Raw genomic sequence first — 20,161 nt, 5'->3', positions numbered from 1 at the left:
GCCAATTAGGCGAGAGAGCAGCTGCAAATGCAGTAGCAGTGAAGGCCATCGTAGGTCAACTGAGGCCAAGCTGGTTAGAAAAAGGACAAGGAAAAGGCCAGGGAAAAGGCCAGGGAAAAGGCCAGTGAATGTGCCAGTGAAGATGCCAGTGCAAATTCCATCTACCATGAATGCGATTTGCGCCCCAGCAATTCCCTGTCCTAGATGTAACCGATGGGTCGCACATGTTTTCCTCTGGGTTTTTCCCCCATTTCCCAATGCCTCAGTTTTCTCTTTTTGAAATTTTACCATCGAGCCGTTCTCTTTCAACAAATTCATCAACTTTTCTCTTGATTTAATTCAACCACGTGTTCTTGCTACTTATGCTTTCCCCTTGTTATTCGCAGTTCAAGCTCAAAGAACAGAGATGGAACATTTATAGAAAGAGATTGCAATGAACGGGGAAATAGAGAGAGAAAGGAAGAGAGAAAGCTGTGGGGATAGTGAAAAACATAAAGAGAGCTTGCAAGCATTGCCAGCTGAGTATTGTTCAAAGGACACTGTCAGTGTTCCCATTTTAACGGCTATACAGCTTTTATTGTACTTGGTTCTCGAAGCTTAATTTGGAGACTTTCATCTACTTCAAGAAAGCGAAAGATGGCGCTTTAATATAATGTTAAAGTGTATGAGTCAATCTTATAAAGGCTTAAATTTCATATAAAGATTGGTTTCTTGTTTGACAATCCTATTAATTGCTACGAACAAATAAGATATATCATTTGAAAAAAATATATAATTTTAGCATATTTTTTCAATTATATTCCATTATCAATCTTATCCATCTATGACAAATTACCCATATCTTCATTTAATTAATGTTCATCATATCGATGGTTATACTAAACGTAATAACTCCTGATTTTTAAGACCTGTTAAATTGCTCAATAAGTGCTTCCATATCTGCCAAAGCATCATCATCAATTTGTCCACATAATGCTGATAATATCAAATACAGACGGCAGTTGACATTGCCGTGCGGATTGTTAGCTATTCGAGTCAAACCATTCCCTTGCAATAGCATCCTTTGGCCCGGACAACTACGATTAAGATGCAAAGTGAATATTAGTATGTTAACACACTTTGGCCCCCTGTCACCAGGCCCACTTTCCACTTGACTTGACTGGAGGCAGCTGCCTTGTTTTGTTGTCGCATGCTGGCTACTTGAATACCGCACCGTGTCCTTTCGTCCTTTAATCCTGGCAAACTGTTTGGCTTGAGTGGCCATCCAGCTGCGTGCCCCTGTGTCTGGCATTCGTAATGAAATTCAGCCTAGGAATGCCTTCGCCAACCTTAAACGTCTTGCCTTGTGTGCCGGCCGACTTTGGTTGCAATTGATTTATTGGCTCAGCTTGACTAAGGGCGAGTATACATTTGGTTTTTTTCCGGATTCCTAAATATCACTTATCTAAGTATGATTTAGTACCCAAGGGGCTTATTTGGCATAGGTGTAGGTACTAAATAATATCTGAAGTGACCGAAAAGTTGTTGATCTATCGAGCCTACCGAAAATATGCCAATAATACATTTGTTTTTTAGGTTTACTTGTTTTATGAAGTCTTATTAAACTTCTTAATATCGCACAAGTTATATTATCTATACCTATTTCAAAAATTAAATTTAACATTACTGTTTTAATGTTTCATCTTTTGTAGCGTGTAGTCATTTATATTTTTTTAAACATTTATTCCCTAGGCTTGCAGGATTGAATACTAAATTTTGCGATAGCGTATCATTTTTGTAAATCTTGAAAAACACTTTTAAAAATGTCTTGTTGTTTTGATTTTGGTGTTGGTGTTCGGTTATGCAGCAATAAGATAAACTTTGTAAAGGATGAACAACAATGTGTAAAACTTATATAATTTCTTCTTATGCTTCGGCTTGTCATTTATGATTTTTTGTCCACACATCTGTGGTTAAATATTCTGTTTGAATCCGCCGCAAGCTTATTTGCGGTTGCCGCTCACCTGTTGCGGTTGTGAATTTAATTATAGCTCCATAAGTGATTTGTGGCGGGCCGCTAAGCTGAAATTCGAATCTCCAACTGAGTACGGTGACGAATCGCAGTGAACTGAACCTGTGCCAGTCATAAACAAGCGTTAATTGCACTTTGAGGTTGCACGACTGTCTATCTTTATTTCTATTTTCATTTTCATTTCCATTTCCCTCGCAGAGTGCGAGTTATGTGGGAACTTGGTTAAAAAAAATTCAGCTAACATGGCCCAATTGTGGGGCGCTCTGTTAACCGCGTTAACAGCGAAGCGAAAGCTTTGAGCTTTCCCCCGCTTGGGAAATCCTCCGGCATAACAGGCATGTTAGATAGATCGGGATTGGGAAAATATATATGTTAGTCGGTCGAAATTGTCGGCTTTCCGCGCTCGGCGTTCAGTTTGTTTTTATACTTTGCACATGAAACATGTGATTTCCCTCGAACGCTCGCCGCCGAAGCCAGAGTTTTCTTTAGAGTTTTCCCCTCGCCGCCGGCCGCAAGAGTGAGCGAGAGAGCGAGTGTTCGTGAGTGCGTTCGTGAGTTTCGTTCAATTGTTCGTGTCGTGTCGTGTCGTGTCGGTGGACATTTTCCTAAAGCGAGATTTTTGTAACGGAAATCGCTGGAGTGCTAATTAAATTTGCATCTGCCATTTTAAGGGGATGTCAAATCTTTAGTCATAGGGATTAGTAAATAATAGTAATTAAATTAAAAAAAAAAAAAAACCAAAAACTCTGCCATAAATCTTAGTCATAGTAGTTTGCTGTGTTATTTCCACAGGGCCCACATAAATCAATAAGAAGAAAATAATAAATCACCAAGTTCGAGTTAAATATTTAATTTCACACCGAATGATATAAGTGGCTATGCAATTTTCGTGCGAATTTATAGCTGTCTACAAATCCATGTGCATAAATAAATGCGGCTGTGACCAGCCAGTTGACCCGTGAGCCGTAATTTATCCAGGCATCCACCTGAGGACAACCCCAAGTTGCCGAAAGTTTCGCAGTGAATTTATTGCCAATGCCGCGCTCGCGCAATGCGTTGTCCTTTGGGCCTCGTTGTTGGCCAGCGAAGAGCAGCATTGCGTTAATAAAAATCCTCAGCCAACACAGGAAATCATAAACACCAGAAACTCACACCCACAATAAGCCACACTTCAGCGTGCCCGGAAAAATGCCAAAGGTACGTTGGAGCCCCTCCACACCCAAGTATATCCGCTGTCGACTCAAGTGTGCAATCGAAAGTGAATCCGCATCCGTATCCGCATTCCGTATTCCGCTTTCCGTTTTCCGCCTTGGATACAACGGATCTGTTGTCTTTAACAATTTTTGCTTTGCCATTCCGTTTGTTTGCTCTACGTGGGTAATTTTTTATATCAATAAAAGTTTCTCTGTGTGGGTAGGATACTTACACAAAAAAGTAGTTTGGGCCAAGTTTTTATCTGGGCTTGGTCGCGCACTCAGGAATCTTCAAAGTAATAGGAAATGTTAAAGATGGTGAAATAAAAATAAAGTAGTTTTCGGGAGGAAAAGAGGAGAATGAAGAAAAAAAGGGCTCACAGATATAGCTTAATATTTTGAATAATGTATGTGCGGTTAGTACATACTGGGTTTATCTCACTACCCTTTCTTTATCATAAGGAAATAAGTTTGAATAATTTTGTCTGTTTAACAAATAGTTACAAAAATGCATTGTCATTTTACCAAGTATCATTCTGGAAATTATTTAAATGAGGGAGGACTTATATGTTCCTATTATAAAGAAGAATTTAAACATTAAAACACATAACCTTTTATTGTTTTGCAAAAGTTTTTTAGTAAAGTAACTGAGATGTAATGTGGAGATGTACAAATGAAGTATTGCTGCTTAGCTCTTATTCTTGGAATTTCGTTTAAAAATACCAATCCCTAATTAGCAGATAACGAGATGGCTAAAAAGTTATAATCAGATAAAGGAATTCATTTCAACTCCACTGGCTAAGCTTGTTTATAAATGTTGTGTGTTTGCCCTTTTGGCAAAACAAAGCCCCCGCTGAAAGTTGATATCCTAACCCCTTCGAATTCCAATGTGGTTTTGTGCTGAGGTTTGTTGTCTCTGTTGCTTTGTTGCATTTGACATTATGCGCATTAAATGCGCTTGAAATGCTCCACTTCCTTCAGGCATCCACGAGCACCGACTGTCACTGACAACGATAAGGGGGTCCTGGAGGAGAGCCGGAAGTGTCGGTAAGGCGACAGGAGAATCGGAAGCGAGGATCCAGGACACAGGACACAGGAGCAAGGAGACGGGAAACAGAGGTAGACAGCTGCCAAAGCGCTTTGTAAATTATGTCGTTGAGGGGCTTCAGCTCGAGTGGGTTTTATGGGGAAAGTAACCAAAACCGGAATAAAAGCACTAACCGTATGGCAGGACATAAACATGTGTGCTCTAAAGTTTCCCAAGTTCAGGGCACATTGTGCCCCACTCTGCCTTTAATTAAATATGTAGAAAACCTGGCGGTTGCGCGACGCGTTAAAGTACCTTGAATTTAATATTCATACTAATTTTAATATGAAAACGCAGTTTGTGGATAACACGTAAGCCTTGGCTTGATTGCGGGTTTGCACAGCACTTTAGATGGGGGTTAGATTTTAATGGCATGAGTGTAAGCATCCGCGGAAATGAAGTTAAAAACGAAACATACAGTCGTGAGTAACAACAGTTGAGTTTCAAAAATCCGCCAGCTATTAGAAAATTTATAATATTAATTTTTTGTAGTGCTCTTTAGACTTGTTTCCTCATTGGGACACCGTTAGGTTCCTGAAGGATTTTCTGGAAGCAGTGCACAATGAAAAATCTACTTCCACTCTTCTTCTCTTGCAAAGGGAAGTTCATAGGAATGACATACTCCACAAACTGTATCTTGGCCCATTATGTGGATGAAATTCAAAGAATTTAGGTGTTTTACCACTTTAGCAATGAATTCCTGGCTCGTGTCTATATGGATTGTCTGGAGGATTTATTGTTGCTCTCAGCACTGGCTGCCAACTTCAATCACATGAGAGAGGCAAGGATTGCAATTTTTATGCAGTTCATGCCTTCTAAGAAGTTCCTTGGTAATCGAAAAGTCAAACAAGCTTCCAATTATTCGACCAACAGCTAGAAGGAAATCTTTTCCATTCACTGGCGCAACTAATGGGAAAGATTGCTATAACAATGTCTGACATGTTGCCACCACGAATTTTTTTCAAGAGATCATCAAAAGGGCCGCAAAAGGTTGAGTGGCTGTGTCTACCGTTTGATTAAGGAGTTTGTCCACAGGCGCAATCTAACGATGAAATGGAAAGGAAAGAATGTCTCAGGTGGAGCTCATAGAGAGGACAATTAGGAGTAAACTCGATCTGCCAATAACCGGTCAGTTGCTCATCTTAAGACGCACAGACGTCAAGCAAAATGGAGTCGCTTCTAGGGATTTCAGCAGTGCCTTTTCGCCTTAAAATCCTAAGTATGGAATTTCCGGGTGTGCGCCTGTTTGCTATCGTTTAAGATCCAATCCACAATAATATGTAAAATTGTTTAATTTTTAGATCTTAAAGTGCAAGCCCTAAAAAAGTAAAAAGTGTTTTTAGAGTCAAATGTTACACAATGATTCTTAAAAGTTGGCTGTGAAAAGACCAGGCGCATCCCTACTCTTTGTGAAAAGAAAAAAATCAATAAGAATATTAAGTACATTGCGTATATGTAATGCTTGGCTTGATTGCGGGTTTGCACAGCACTTTAGATGGGGGTTAGATTTTAATGGCATTAGTGCAGAGATGCGCGGATATGAATTTAAAAGCGAAATGAACATCCGCCAGTGACAACAGTTGTGTTTCAAAAGTCCGATTGCCATGAAAAAAGTTGAAATATTACTTTGCTTACTGGTCAGCGGAGTAGTTTCCTCAATGGGACACCTTTTGTTCCTAAAGGAATTTCTGAAAGCAGTGCACAACGAAAAATCAATTTCTACTCTTCTTCTGATGCAAAGGGAAGTTCACGGGAAGGACATACTGCAGGAAATGTATCCCATGTCCTGGCCCATAATGTGTTTGGATGAAACTCAAAGAATTGAGTTGTTTTACCACTTCAATAATGAATTCCTGGCACTTGTCTACATGGATTCTTTGGAGGATTTATTGCTACTCTCAGCACTGGCTGCCAACTTCAATCACATGAGAGAGGCCAGGATTGCAATTTTTATGCAGATCTTGCCTTCTCAGAAGTTTCTCGAAGACATCGCACATCAGGCAGCAAAGCACAAGTTCCTCAATCTCGTGGTAATCGAAAAGTCCAAAAAAATCTATAGATTGTTTCCATTTCCCCAGCCAAAGTTCGAAGTGTTCCGCTTCAAACCGCTTGAAGGAAAGGAAATCTTTCCCGCTTCCTGGAACAACTTTATGGGAAAGATCGCTAAAACAATGCCCGACATGGTGCCACCTCGAAGTTTTTTCTCGATAGATCCTCAAACGGGACGGAACAGATCCAGTGGCTACGTTTACCATTTGTTGAAAGACTTTTCCCACAGGCGCAATATCACGCTGAAATTGCTAAGGCCCCTAAACGAAAAAAGTTCTCAAGTGGATCTCATAGAGAAAACAGTCAGGGGTGAGTTGGATCTACCAATGACTGGTGAGTTGCTCAACTTCAGATACCCAAACGTGAGCAAAGTGGAGTCGTTTTTGGGAATGACGGCGATTTCCATAGCAGTGCCTTGTGGGCGAGAGCTTTCTTTGTTTGACCTGTTTTTTGCCGTCTTTGGCCTTGCATCAACCTATCTCTTTTTCGGCTCATACTTTCTTCTTAGTTCAGCGGATGTAATTTTAAGAACCATAAGTGATCGAGTCAGACACCATTGTCGCCGTTTGAAATTCCTTAGCATGGTGCTTAACCTGCGAGTGCTATGTTGCCTTTTGGGCATGTCGATTCCGCTTGGAAACAAAGTTCGATCCATCAGGGGGCAGTTGACAATGACAATGAGTTTTACAGGCTTAATGTTGACCTGCATTGCGGCAGGCCAAACCAGCTATCTGATTACCATAAACCCGCAGTACCGCTATATTAAGAACTTACAAGAACTGTACGACAGTAACTTAACCGTCGTGTTTAACCGCCAGAGCTACGAGATGATCAAGCAAATGGACCCCGAGATTCTATTTACATTTTTGTCAAATTCCTGGATCACAAGCAGTCGGGAGCAAATGGAAATGATCGCCGCTTTAAATACTAGCTATGCCTACCAGACTTTCGCATACAGAAACGATCCCTTTTCGGAGCTGCAAAGGCATACCACCCGAAAGGCCTTGTGTAGGACCCCGGAACTGGACCTCGTCGGTGGTCTCACCTACTCCTCTGTCCTGCAGCAGAATTCGATTTACGCATTAGCCCTTCGGGATTATGCCATTCAAGTCTGGAGTGCAGGACTGCACAATTACTGGGTACAAAAAGCAGTTCGGGAATTGGTGTCCACCGTGGGGAATTCCCGAAATATCAGGTTGCCGTTTGTGACCCAATTTAAGCCCATAAATCTTCAGGATTTTAAAGGCGGTTGGTACATGCTTGCAGCTGGCTGGACTTTAGCCTTATGTGTATTTACCGCGGAAATATTAGTGGATTGGAGAAGAGGAATATTTTAACCTAATTCGAGTTAAAGCTAATATCAGCAGGCGTGCCTTAAAGATTTAAAGAAATAAATAAAACAAATTTGCAAGAAAATTACATAATCTATCACCCTACTTTAAATTAAATATTTAATGTTTACAGTTTAAACAGTATAATTTACCCTGTGCTTTAAAAATTTGTTTAGCAATACCAAATGTAAAACACATAATATGCATTTTGTCAAGGAATACCCTTTCTATAGCCCGATATTAAAATATTCAATAAATTCTATGAACATATGCAATAAATTACAATATAATCTATTTTCTAACAAAGTTTAAGAATTTTCATAACAATTCTTAACAGGGACGTATCTTAATCATTGTGAAAAGGAAAAAAATGTATAGAAATATTTACTACAATGCGGATACGTAGTGCTTAGCTTGATTGCGGGTTTGCAGAGCACTTTAGATGGGGGATAGATTTTAATGGCATTAGTGCAGAGATGCGCGGATATGAATTTGAAAGCGAAACGAACATCCGCCAGTGAAAACAGTTGAGTTTCAAAAGTCCGCCAGCCATGTGAATATTTATAATATAATATTAATTTGCATTTGTTCCTAAATAAATTTCTGATGTATAGGAAAGTCAAACTATTGGGAATATATACTTTACTGCATTTTTAATACATTTCAATAGTTATAAAATGTATTTTATTTTGTCATTTTAAGTAAACTGTTTATTAAGTATTTGTATGCTGATTTTCTATGTTAAACATTTTTTCATTACAATTTGTTGCTTCTTATCTTAAAAATAGGCGTATCTGCTATTCGTTTAATATGTAATAATTTCATTGCCCAATGACTTGAATATATAATGTCAACGTGACTATCTGAGAGCCCAGATCTCTGACAATAAAAACTCAGTCATAAATGGGGCTCATATGACATGTGTGACGATATGCCCGGCATTTATGATAGCAAAGGGACACCAGCCAAGAGGTTATGTCATATCCGCTGGCCAGATTATGTGTGGGAAAAAGGGAAGAAGTCGACATATGGTGACCGGGGTTCCAATAGCCAGCCTTGACCGCATTTAGGACTGTCTCGATTTTTGAAGTGCGACAATTAATTACTGCATAATAAATTTGTATTATACGATTGATGGGATTTGATGAGCCGAGCGTGTCTGGCTGTTGGTCAACTGCAATTAGGGATAGAATGGATCGAAATGGAGAACATACTCGAAAATCAATCGATTGACGTCAGTAAACGAAAATTGGGCAAAAGAAAAAAAAACACTGTGAGGTGACACAATCCCACAAAGGATACATACATGGGGCCACAGGGCGTATGCGTCACGTGAACTGCCGAATGCCTCGGAAGGGGTTTAAGTTCTCAACTTACGCGTTGCCTTTATGCCCGACTTATCGTGAAAAAATACGCGAAATCCCGCAGCTAAAGTTACGATTGTGCCCTTTGCCGTTTTATCATTAAATTAAAATTTAAATTGTAACAGCTAGCGGAACAACCGAGAAAAGCGGCGAGCAGAAAACAAAACCTTTCACATATGAGCAACTTTCGCTACCGCTACCGCTACCGTCCCTCTCACTTGGCGTGAATTATTTATATCGCATACAATTTGAATTTCTGGTATTTGCATTTGTCAGATTGTTATTTGCTGATTGACATTGTGTGCTTGTGTTATGTGTGTGTTCCTGATTGGACTGCGCTCTCCCAAGGGAAAGCCATAAAAATGGACGCCTCGCATGTCAATCTTCATTCGAAAGAGTGTTGACGGGTACTAGGTAAAGGTTATGAAATCATTAGAATGAAAATCCACATGTTTACATTAACTTTTTTAAAGCGAATCCCACTGCGGACCGTATTCAATTAAATTCAAAGCTAATTTCGCTGGTAATGCAAAAATAATTTTACCAGCGCGAAATTGCATTTGCATTCCATTAGCATTCGCGTTTGTCGGTCAATTTGTTATCAAAATATGCCAGACCAGCAGAAGTGGCTGGGTCAGGTCACTTAACCGCATTAAAACCGTCAGTAGGCCAGTCAGCCGCAAACTCATTTGGTGCATGAATGTGCATCAGCAGCACTACAAAATACAATATTTTCTAGAATTTTTAATTTCTTTTTTACCAATATGTACATTTATGTAAAAAAAATAAGTCAGGTAGTATTCTTTTAAATTATTAGTTCTTTATAAGATTAGTTTACATACCTTACTTTCAATAGAGGTTAGTTAAGAGGAGAAGAAGGTTATGGTTTTTTCGGTGGGTATTTAATCAATGAACAATTAACTGGGAAACAACTTAGGTGGGTTTCAGAAACCATAACATTTGATGTTAAGAAAGGTAATTTTTGTTTATGCATATTTTGCAAGCTTGTGACCAAACAGCCAGTTTAAACAATGCTAGACAAGACAATCTTCAAATTAAGCTTTAATATTAAACGAAGACCTCCGAAACTTAAGATTTGGCTAGATTTTTTCTTCTAGTGTGTGGTGGAAAATCCAACAGACTGGCAGGGATATGTGGACAGGGGTCTGTTGGGCAAAGTGTGAAAAGTAAAGAACCCCAAAGCTGCTCTTCTCGCACCGAGCTAGAAAAGTTCAGTTTAAGTCAAATATTGGCCTGGACCAGTCACCGCCATCCGCCTCCGCCTCTTTTTTGTCCTCGCTCAGGGATATTAAGCGAGAAACGGCAACAGGACAATGCAGACTGCAATAAAAAAAAATATAATCGGAGGAAAGGAGTAGAGGAGAACAAAGCTGAATGACTTGCAGTCAGTTGGGGGCAAGCTTAAAGAGTCAGGCCGAGGAGGTATTTTCATCAATTATCCAAGCATAAAATGCAATTGAAATTTCCACAGTGGCGGATCAAGATTTTTATTATGCTTTATACTCGCCACCATTTTTTACCCCTACCATTTGGAAATCGTAAATTTACAGCTGACAGCTTTTCCAGCCGAAGGAACGGGAACGAGTCGGCTTATGTCAGGCCTGGCTAAGTGCATGACAATCACAGATAGTTGGATGGCCAAGGGGCACGGGCAGGGGCAGAGGCAGAGGGAGTGGCGAAATGTCCTGTTTCGACCCGATTTCGTTGTTGTTGCAACAAAGGACCATACAAGTAAACAAACAAACCGTTCGACATATTGCAGCCGAAGAAACAAGAGACAGTTTGATGGACAGCCTGTCAACGCGTAGTCGGTTCAAATTTTGCCATTGCATATAGTACTATGACTTTTGTAATGGTTTAAAACAATTTGATGTCATCTGAAACTCAAAAGGAGCAATGGAAAAAAATTTAAATTGGGTTTCCGCTTTTTTACTGTTTGATTCTTTAATTAATTTTGCGATACCAAAACGTAAATGTTTTTATTTGTGATAAATGTTGTCTGGTTATCATTTACGTTGCGAAAATAATATATTTATTTTAATTTTTAATTTTTTCTACGACATTTCAAACTGGTTTTCCAAAAAATTGTATTGTACAATAATTTATTTTATATTTTAAAAGGTGTTTTTCCCCGGTCCTTTAAAGCCCTGTAAATGCTGAAGTGTAACTCAAGGAGAGAATTAAATAATAATATATATTTATATATACTAACTACCATTTTCTTTTTTTAAATTTTATATTCATTTTCCATATATTTACATATATATATATATATATATATTTACAAAAAATTCAAAAACAATCCATCAAAAAATGAAGTCAAGCCAGACATTCAGCATTTCTTCTAAATGTCATGTGCAAGCTAACTTTGTCATTCGAATAATTGAGTCCGGCAATCCCAGTAGATATTTGACATGATATGTGGACAAGCCCAACATTGTTTTGTGCTTTAAGGGATCTAAGGATGCCGAGAATTACTGATGTCAGTTCAAGCTGTGGCAGTTTACGAGGTGCATTATCATGTTAATTAATTGCATTACCCGGCGAGGCGTATTAAGATGGCCACTGTCACTGACACTGCATTTCAATTAAATCAACACATTGATTTAATTAAATTTCAACCGTTTTACGAACTCAAGTTACCCAGTTTACCTCCATTTATTGCGTTGCGGTTGCGTTCGATGCGTGGTAGTTCAATTAAAAATGCCATCGATATGCGTAACTGCATAATTTATGCAGAGGAGTTGCCATGCACTTTCCACAGGCTGCTCTTCATCTTTCAGAGCGGAGCTCTTAAGTATATATATATTGCTGAGTTTGTTAACGGATGGGGAATTTTTTCGTTTTAAATTATTTAAGCCCGTACAATCAGGGCATTTCAGCATTTTTTAAGGAGAAACCAAACTGTTTACATTAGCACATCGTATAAAATTAATTACGAGCTTGGTTAACGTTACTAATTTCATAATACTTTTCCATAAAATCCTTGTAAGTCCAACAAATGGCTCCATTAGAACGCCTTTCAAGCGCTCTTCAAGTGTTTTAATTACAAAAAGCGCGACAAACGTCAAACAAGCAGCCAAGGCAGCTCTACACATGCAATCCTAAGCCGCTTAATTTGTTTACACGAGCCTTGAAACATGCTTGAGCCGCCTTAGCAGTTTGTGCCACCTAAATTTGGCTTAAACGCTGCGAGCCACATGTTGACAGCGAAGATATAGGCCAAGAGTTCTCGCTTCAGGCCCGTGTCAACAATTTATTTTCTAATTTATGCATGAATAATTAGGCACCACCATCTCAACCTGTAGCAATTCTCACGGACTTTAGCCATAAATGAGGGTTGTAATTGTACAAATCCAAATTTGCTAACATTATGCAGAGAAACGGAGAAGTTATCTCTGTTTAGAATTTTTTGTTGCTTTTGTCAAGGTGTTTATTACTATAAAACCAAAAACAATGAAAGGGCGCTTTAAATAAAAATACATTTTCAATTAAGTATGTGTGCTTATTTGAATACGTTTATTTTTAATGATTTTTATTTTAATTTTTGAGCTGACATATACAAATAGGTGAAACTTATGTTCTTAATAATAATTTAAACTTACAAGAATTCAATAATTCAAATAGTCTACAAGTGTGGGTTGAACTCCAGATATACACACAAACTACCTTCAGCTCATCATTTATTTAAGAAAAGTTTTTGAAGAAATTTGTTCCAAACTTTGCGCAACTATTTTTCCTGTAAATTTGGCATTTTATTTGTTTGACACGTGCAGCGATGAAATTTTATATTTAGACGGGATGGCAAACTTTTGGGCCACATAATGGCTGTTGACAATTGACACGGGGGAGGGGGGGGTCCAAGGACCCACCTCGAAGGACCCCACAATATTTTAGGCCTCGCTAAGTGCGATGAGTTTGCCATTTTATTGTATTAAAAGCAACAGGCTGTCCAAACTGTGTACACTTGAAGAAATCGCCTAGGGAGCTAACGAAGGGTCCGCCAAAATTGGAAAATCTTACTGCCACGTCCTTAATTATACTCCTCGCAGTGCAGGACAAGTTTTATTAGCAGGCACAGCAGGACATCGGAACCCACCAAATGAATTACCTTTCCATAGTCCCACCCCCACAAACAATGGCAAATGCGTTTTGCTTGTATGGGGGACAGAAACAACTTTCATTATTCCCATAAATACCAACACAAGGGGTGGCCCACCAAAGGATCAGGGATACAGGGGGGCTAGTGTTTGCTTAGTGACTGCCAGGACTAGGGATAAATTCATTTACTCATTCATTCATTCATTCATTCCTGGCCGACGCAAATTGATTGTTTACTTAATTCCATCATCGATTTTGTCGCCCGGAAAGTTTTTAATCAACACCAGCCGTGGCCCCCGTGCGGTAATTCATTGATCATCGTCATCATGCAAATTCGTAAAAATTAATAACAATTATAATTTACAAGCAAAAGGCATTTTGCGGCCAGCTCGGCAGCTTGGCATCCTGCGGTCACAGCTGGTCCTGTGACGTGCAAAGTGTAAATTTTCCCCAACCCCTAATAGTAAATAATTAATTTTGGCTCGGAACTTTGAGTTTTCACTTTAGACTGCAGCCAACCGGCAAATCATACGCTGCTTTTGGTAATAGAGTAAGTAGATGTTATAATTGGAAAGGTTTGTTAATTAGCCTCGGCTAAGGGGTTCATTAGCCGGTAATTTCGAAGGCTTTGCAAAATTTAGGGAATAATAAATGGGAATCAAGGCTTGGCATCCTGATAAAATAACATTTCAATTTCTTTAAGCTACTCTAATAAGAGAATCTCTGAATGCTACATATTTAATAAAAATTATAAATTGAATGTTCTCGTTCCCAAAGTATATTTAGCATCTTAGTGAGGGAAGTACATCATAAAGAAAATTCAGCAAAAGGAATGCATTGAGTACTGAAAACATAAACTGTCAAAGTATCAAACTTATAATTTTGAAATATTAAAAATAGACATAGATATGTATATAAAAGCTTAAATAATGAATTAGGCTGTCAAAAAAAAAATGAAAAAGAAAAGCCCCGATTTTTAGATAGCTAATTTAAAAAAACAAGTGATTGCTCAACATCCATAGATAATGCAATTGACTATGTCGTTTTTATATGCCCAAAGTTGTCGGATTCTGGCCATATTTACCCGATTTCCGACATCACATTGATTGCGGCTCTCACGTGGTAATGCTAACTGACAGGTGGATAATTGAGAAAAAAAGCAAGATAAATAAGTAAAAAAGAGAGAGCATGTGAAAGCTTTTAAGTGACAATTATGTGGCCGCTCCGACCTGATGCGAATTGACGTGCACAAAACTTTTGCATTAAATATTGCGGACCAAGCGCAAATTAATATTAATTGTAAGTGTTTCATTTCGCGCAGCCAGACAAAACAAACGCTGGCTAAAGTAAATTGAATTTATTACGTACAGGGATTGTTGGGCTCTAACCTGGAGGGAAATTTCATATGCCGCTGATTGAGTTAGGCACTTTCTTGGAATTCGCATAGGATTGGATCGGTGTGAAGCGGCCGGGGCATATTTTATTAATAACTCGCCTCGCGTTCTTGTGGGTTATTTTTTATTCATTCAGAAAATTTAAATTGCGTAATAATAATGAGTCCTCGCTTTCCTTAGGGGAATAGCAAACTCAACGAATTCGCAGGACTAAATTCAAATTGCGAATTCGCTATCTCGCTTTCACTGTCTCTGTATGTCGCTATCTCTGTTTATGTGTATTTTCCAGTTGGTCATAAATTCGTGTTCAATATTTAATGAGCTGAATGTTTTTGCGCTCGCTGGAAGTGGTGGGAGTGGCACGGAGTGCGGCCTTTAATGCATGCCCTTAAATTGTTTATGGGGCGTATGAGTAACGTGCGCAACGCATTTGGCTGCTGATGTGTGGCAAATGCATTTGCCTGCGACCAAATCAGCCATAAAACCCGCTCCAACCTGTCAAGGCCACGTCTCTCGTCTGGCTTTTGTCCAAATTTTGGCCTTCTTCGCTCTCTGTCACATTAGCCAACTCATTTGCGCTGCATGTCGACAGCATCAAGTCACTCAAGCGGAGTGCAGATGGAATTTCTGGTAGACAGAAAGGCGCTTAAGCTTCATTTCTGCCGCTTAAGTGTGTTGCAGCTGAAGGTGTTTTTGCATTCACGTTTGGCACGCTTAATTTGAGTAAGTTCATTCTGAAATGCCCCACGTTGGGCGTCAGTAAGTGCACCCGGCCATGCCCCACGTTGGGCGCCACTAAGGACAGTCTTTATTGGCCTGTACAGAGGAAATCAATGAAATAACTGCATAACTTCATTTGTCCCCCTGCCTTTGGAGTGGCATTCAAGTGGCACGTAGCGACAACACAGCGGAATCGAACCGAACAGAGCGCACACAAAGCGATTTCTCAATTTAAAGTCATTTTGCGTTTTTACCCAGTGAACGTTGGGCGAATACGAGTTGCCGGGCCAAGTGCTCCCTGTCCTATACTGCTGTAGTGCTATACTGCTATACTGCTATACTTCTACACTGCTGTACTGCATCCTCTTTCAGACGGCAATGGACTCTTTCCCTATCCCTTGGTGACACATTTTTACCGTTTCCAGGCAACGCATTGCATTTTTATGCGAGCTAACCCTCACCTCCGTCGGATAAGTCGCACCCTGCGACACACCATCTTGTTTGCTAATCGCCCAGCCGCAGCAGGGTTTCCTGCTATGTTTCGCTTGGTTTCGTTAGATATTCACGGGGAGTCTCAAATTTCAGCAGATCCGCAATGTCGGGCGAAATGGGTTTCGATTGGATTTGACAAACGTATGCAAAGTGGGCAAGATGTAACAGCAAAGTGCCGTCAAAGTATTTGGGTTAGACATCCAGCTGTAATCGTATACCGCCCGGGAGTGCTTAAACTTGTCAATATGAAATTGTAACACCAAACATCAAGAAAAGAACACCTTGAAGAAGTTGCAAAGGACAAAAATGTGAAATTGAGATGCTGAGATGTATACTGATTTCTTTATTTATAGGTATGCGGTTGGCCTAGGGTTCGTAACGATAACTGATCTTAAATATTTAAGTCAGGACAAAGGTTTAAAGCCAGTACACGGCACGTTTATCGCTTATGTGGATTTTGCTTGCTAAAAAACTTTCTCCTATTAAAAGTACCCATATAAATTTAATGAACTGCTCAGTTCAAATACATATTATCAGCTCACTCAGCTTTTAACAAAATCACATTGCCTCTGTTTTTGAGAAAAGTTAAAAACTTGTTGCTCGGGGGAACCTTTTAAGCGAAAACTTTTAGACAAGCTGGCAACACATTCAAATCGAATCGATAGCCCCACGCCCCTTCGCTCATATTAATTAAAGTTTGTTAATGCATTGCCATGGCGAGCGAGTAAAAGTTACAACGAAAATTGAAAACTTTTCTCGCAATTGAAAGTTGTTTAAACATTCATAAGCTTTCCATTTGCCCCTTCCGCGGGGAGAGTGGGTCCGTCCCCAGTGCGGTGGCAACTCGTATAAAAGTAACTAAACTAAACGCAACTGGAGCTAAACGGCCCTGTTGCGAAACGGTTAGCACTTAGCTAGTGCCAGGCCAATTATGAGCCAAGTCAAAGGACGAAAAAGAGAAGAAGACTGCCTGAATGGCAGCCGGTAATCAATAAAGCCCTTTTGGGCTACCGTTCTGTCAGTTAAAATTGCTCAATTGAGTGCCGAAAATGTCGAAACCGTAAGCGTGAAATGCCACCCAACAATGCAGGGGCATTTTGGCCAACTTAACACCGCCCCAGCCGCATTGTTGCAATGGATGCGGTGCGCTGTGGTGCTTTAATTACTCGAGACGCCCTGGCTCTGGCTCCTTTGTGTATTTGGTCGTCACGAATCTGACACGGGGCTCAGGACCTCGGTAACTTGGCTGCAATTAAAGTAAGTGGCGCCGTTTTCCTTTCACACTGCCGTCACCTTTTCTTTTTTTGGCCAAGTAGTGGTCCATTCTGCCCTGGTCGCCACTCCCCGTAAGCATTAATTTGCGCTGACAAACACCCTCAGCATAGTTTCCACTTTGGTGAGATTTTTCATAATTGCCACCCAGGTTTTTATTACTTATTTGGCTGGTTCTTTAGCATAATTCTGTGTGATCATAAATACATATCTAACTAATACGACAACTTGGCTTCTTCAAATGTTTCAAATACTTTTTATGTTACTTTTATGAGTGTAGAATTACATATTGTTAAATTTAATTTTCTCTAAATATTTTCCACAATTACTGGCCCTTACAAAGAGCATTGCTAAGTTCGTTGCTACTTTTATGTCGTATCTTTTTTGTGCTAAGAGCCGGCATGTTTGTGATTAATGAGCTCAACCTTTTTTGCAGCGCTAAAAATAGTGTCACAATTTATGGGCTAAAAGCTAATTAAAGTCAGAAATTTGTTTGCGGGAAATTTTAAGTAATCTTGATTTAAGAAAAACTTTAATGATAGACAAAACTTTGATAATAGGAAATTAAGGATAAGACTTCAATATTGTAATTCTTGTGTCTTTGTGAGTTTAAATTACTTTTATGCCACAACTTTTTGGCACTCAGTCAATTAGAGACACTTCATTGACATTTCCTCTGTGCTTACTTCTTATCGAGTTCGAAGAGAAATTATTCAAAAGTAAAAACCAAGTCTGTAATTATTCACAGCAAAATAAACATCCATAGAGACAAATACATGTAATTTGGTCGAATTATCTTGTGTAATCTCTGATTTCTGTTGGAAAATTGCCCACCCTGTGGTTGTGCGGTGTGAAAATGCCAACACAGCAAAACAAATTTGGATTTGAAGACGAAACAACAACAGTGGTAACTACCAGGGAAAACAATGGAAATGGGAAAATAAATTGAAATGAAATGATTTCTCTGTGGCTTCTCCTTCGAAAGTGGTCCTTGGTCCCTTGGCGGCTTCTAACTGGTCCGTTGGTCCTTCAGTTCTTTGCTCCATGTCCTTTACCGGCGTCTCCGTTTGGCATTTTGATCTTTAAAAATTGCTTTGAACTTTTGGCATAAAAAATCGTAGCCAGATAGCTGATGCGAAAAGCAGAAGCCCCGGGATAAACTTATACGCTCATGGCTGATGGGGAAAGTTCCTTGGCTTGGATTGGGGTTTTCTGGGTTGCTTTATAGTGGTCCAAACCGAAAAGTTTGCCAAACACGAAATGTGTGTAAACTGTCCAGGCAGCAGCTGCTGTTGTGTATGTGTGCGCGTATGTGTGTTGGCCATAAATTCAATTTCCAAACAGGGGCAAAGGAGGCCAACGCCAACGTCTCATATTGCATGTGCGAGTTGACTAGATGTCGCGTTTTTTGTCACTTGCAACTGCAACAAAACTAATAATCAAAGAAATTTCATTACCTTTACGTCGTCAGCGCACACCTGGCGTATGAGCAATTTTCAGTGTATCACATATTGATTTTCGTTTTGGGGGGGCAACTTCTATATTTAGGCAGCGAGCAGCTAGGCAGATGGGCACCTGGGTGTCGTTTTTCAGGAGATTGGGCGCTTGACTTTGGTCAAAATTAATTAATTAATTAAGCATATTATATACGTATACTTCATTTTTGGAGCTTTTAGCCGATAGAATGGTTAAATTTAATCAGCACCGAGCTTGGGGATTGAGAATTAAATTATTGTGGCTGCAGCCAGGGCCGAGGCAAGTGGCCAATGGAAAGCAGCATGGCAAATGGCAAGTGGCCCGGTCTAAGTGGCACAAAAGATGGCAAAATTGCTGCCTGGCACGCATTTGAAGCTTAAGAAATGGCCTCCATGCGACTCCTCTCTCAATGGGTGTCCTTTCTTGGCTGCTGCTTTGCTGGCTCCTTTTCGCCTTTGCTCCTTTTATTATTTGCAAAATATCATGGCCATAATTTCGTTGGGCAAGCAAATGTTTCAGTCGCTCCCGGGAGAGGCAATCGCCCAGCACACTTGAGTCGATGCGGACCGGCAATAGTTTCTGTTTTCCCCAGCATCCGCTTATATTTCTCTTTCGCAGCACGAACGGAAGAAACAATAAATATCAACAGGAGTCCAAGAAAATCAGCTTTATTTACTCACATTAACAACGTATCAGCAACTGACCAAATACATTTAATAACTAAGTAATAAATAAACAAATACCTAATCCAACAACTGTGCGGACCAAAACGCGTAAAACTCTTCTATGCTGTAAAAATCAATGTGAGACTTGTGCTTGTAAACAAAACGTAGACCAAACAGTATCGGTTATATGGATCTAATCTAGGAACATTTAAATTTAGCCTTTAGCTTTAAGTGTACATATGACCAGAATGGAATACAAACTTGGTAAAAGCTTTAAACTAGTCAACTAAGAGCGGAAGGAGCAAAACCAAACTCGAATTTTGCTGTCAATTCTCGTGTGTAATGTGTAACTGAACGTGTAAACTGTAGACTGTGCTATAAACATATTCAACCTATTTAAATATAAATTAACTAGCAAACATTTACAATATATTATTGTCGATAAACAGCATTTAGGCCGGGCAAACAAAGATTGCTTTCAGGTAACTAACAGCTACTAATTACCAGAACAAAACGCAACACATCAACAATCTTTCCTGGGAGCTTTCCTTGCTGTACTTTCGTAGATCTGTTTATGTGTCTATCAGTGTTCCTTATGCATTTATGTGGCTGCTGTGTTTGTGTCTGTGTCCTTGTCTGTGTGTCCATGAGTTCCTAGCACGACATATTGCCATCCTGCGAGAGTCCTTCTGCAAGATGATCAGCAGCAACTTAGACCAAACGCCCAGTGGCAGCGGCAATGACAACAACAATAATAACAATAATAATAGCCACAATGGCAGCATCAACAACTGCAGCCGATTAAGTAGCGTTCGTAACTACAAGTTAGCTAATTGGTTTCCACAAGTAAGTTTTGTTTATCCTTGATTTCGCCCACCCTATCATCTATTCGGTTTTCATTTCTCATTTATATTTGCTCGACAATTTTCACACCGCACCTGCAGCTGGCTTCATTCATGGCAAATCAAATTAAAATGTTCACTCT

General features: G+C 39.6%; 2 protein-coding genes across 12 annotated transcripts in view; both read left to right on the top strand.

Moving 5' to 3' along the window:
• Positions 1-20,161, top strand: part of LOC108140328 (potassium channel subfamily T member 2) — a 124,049-nt gene that overhangs the window by 60,212 nt on the left and 43,676 nt on the right. For 2 of the 11 annotated variants that reach the window (XM_041707762.1, XM_041707757.1), the window contains exons 1-2: positions 2,425-3,208; positions 19,130-19,658. The exons of the other annotated variants lie outside the window; for them this stretch is intronic. The gene's annotated coding sequence lies outside the window, so the exon portion shown is untranslated. Of the gene's footprint in view, positions 1-2,424; positions 3,209-19,129; positions 19,659-20,161 lie in introns of those variants that run through there. 11 annotated transcript variants of the gene reach the window in all.
• On the top strand, positions 5,700-7,677 carry LOC108134649. The gene has a single exon (XM_017255042.2). The coding sequence runs from the start codon at positions 5,896-5,898 to the stop codon at positions 7,675-7,677; it is 1,782 nt and encodes a 593-aa protein (XP_017110531.2). The 5' UTR covers positions 5,700-5,895.

This window comes from Drosophila elegans, unplaced genomic scaffold (assembly GCF_018152505.1).
Source record: "Drosophila elegans isolate 14027-0461.03 unplaced genomic scaffold, ASM1815250v1 contig_183, whole genome shotgun sequence".
NCBI classification, from domain to species: Eukaryota; Metazoa; Arthropoda; class Insecta; order Diptera; family Drosophilidae; genus Drosophila; species Drosophila elegans.
The sequence above is the reverse complement of the archived record's forward strand: the minus strand, read 5'-3'. Positions and strand labels throughout refer to the sequence as shown.

Bases quoted from the DNA above. Each gene is read 5' to 3' on its own strand.
- LOC108134649 (XM_017255042.2), top strand. From the start codon at position 5,896: ATGAAAAAAGTTGAAATATTACTTTGCTTACTGGTCAGCGGAGTAGTT.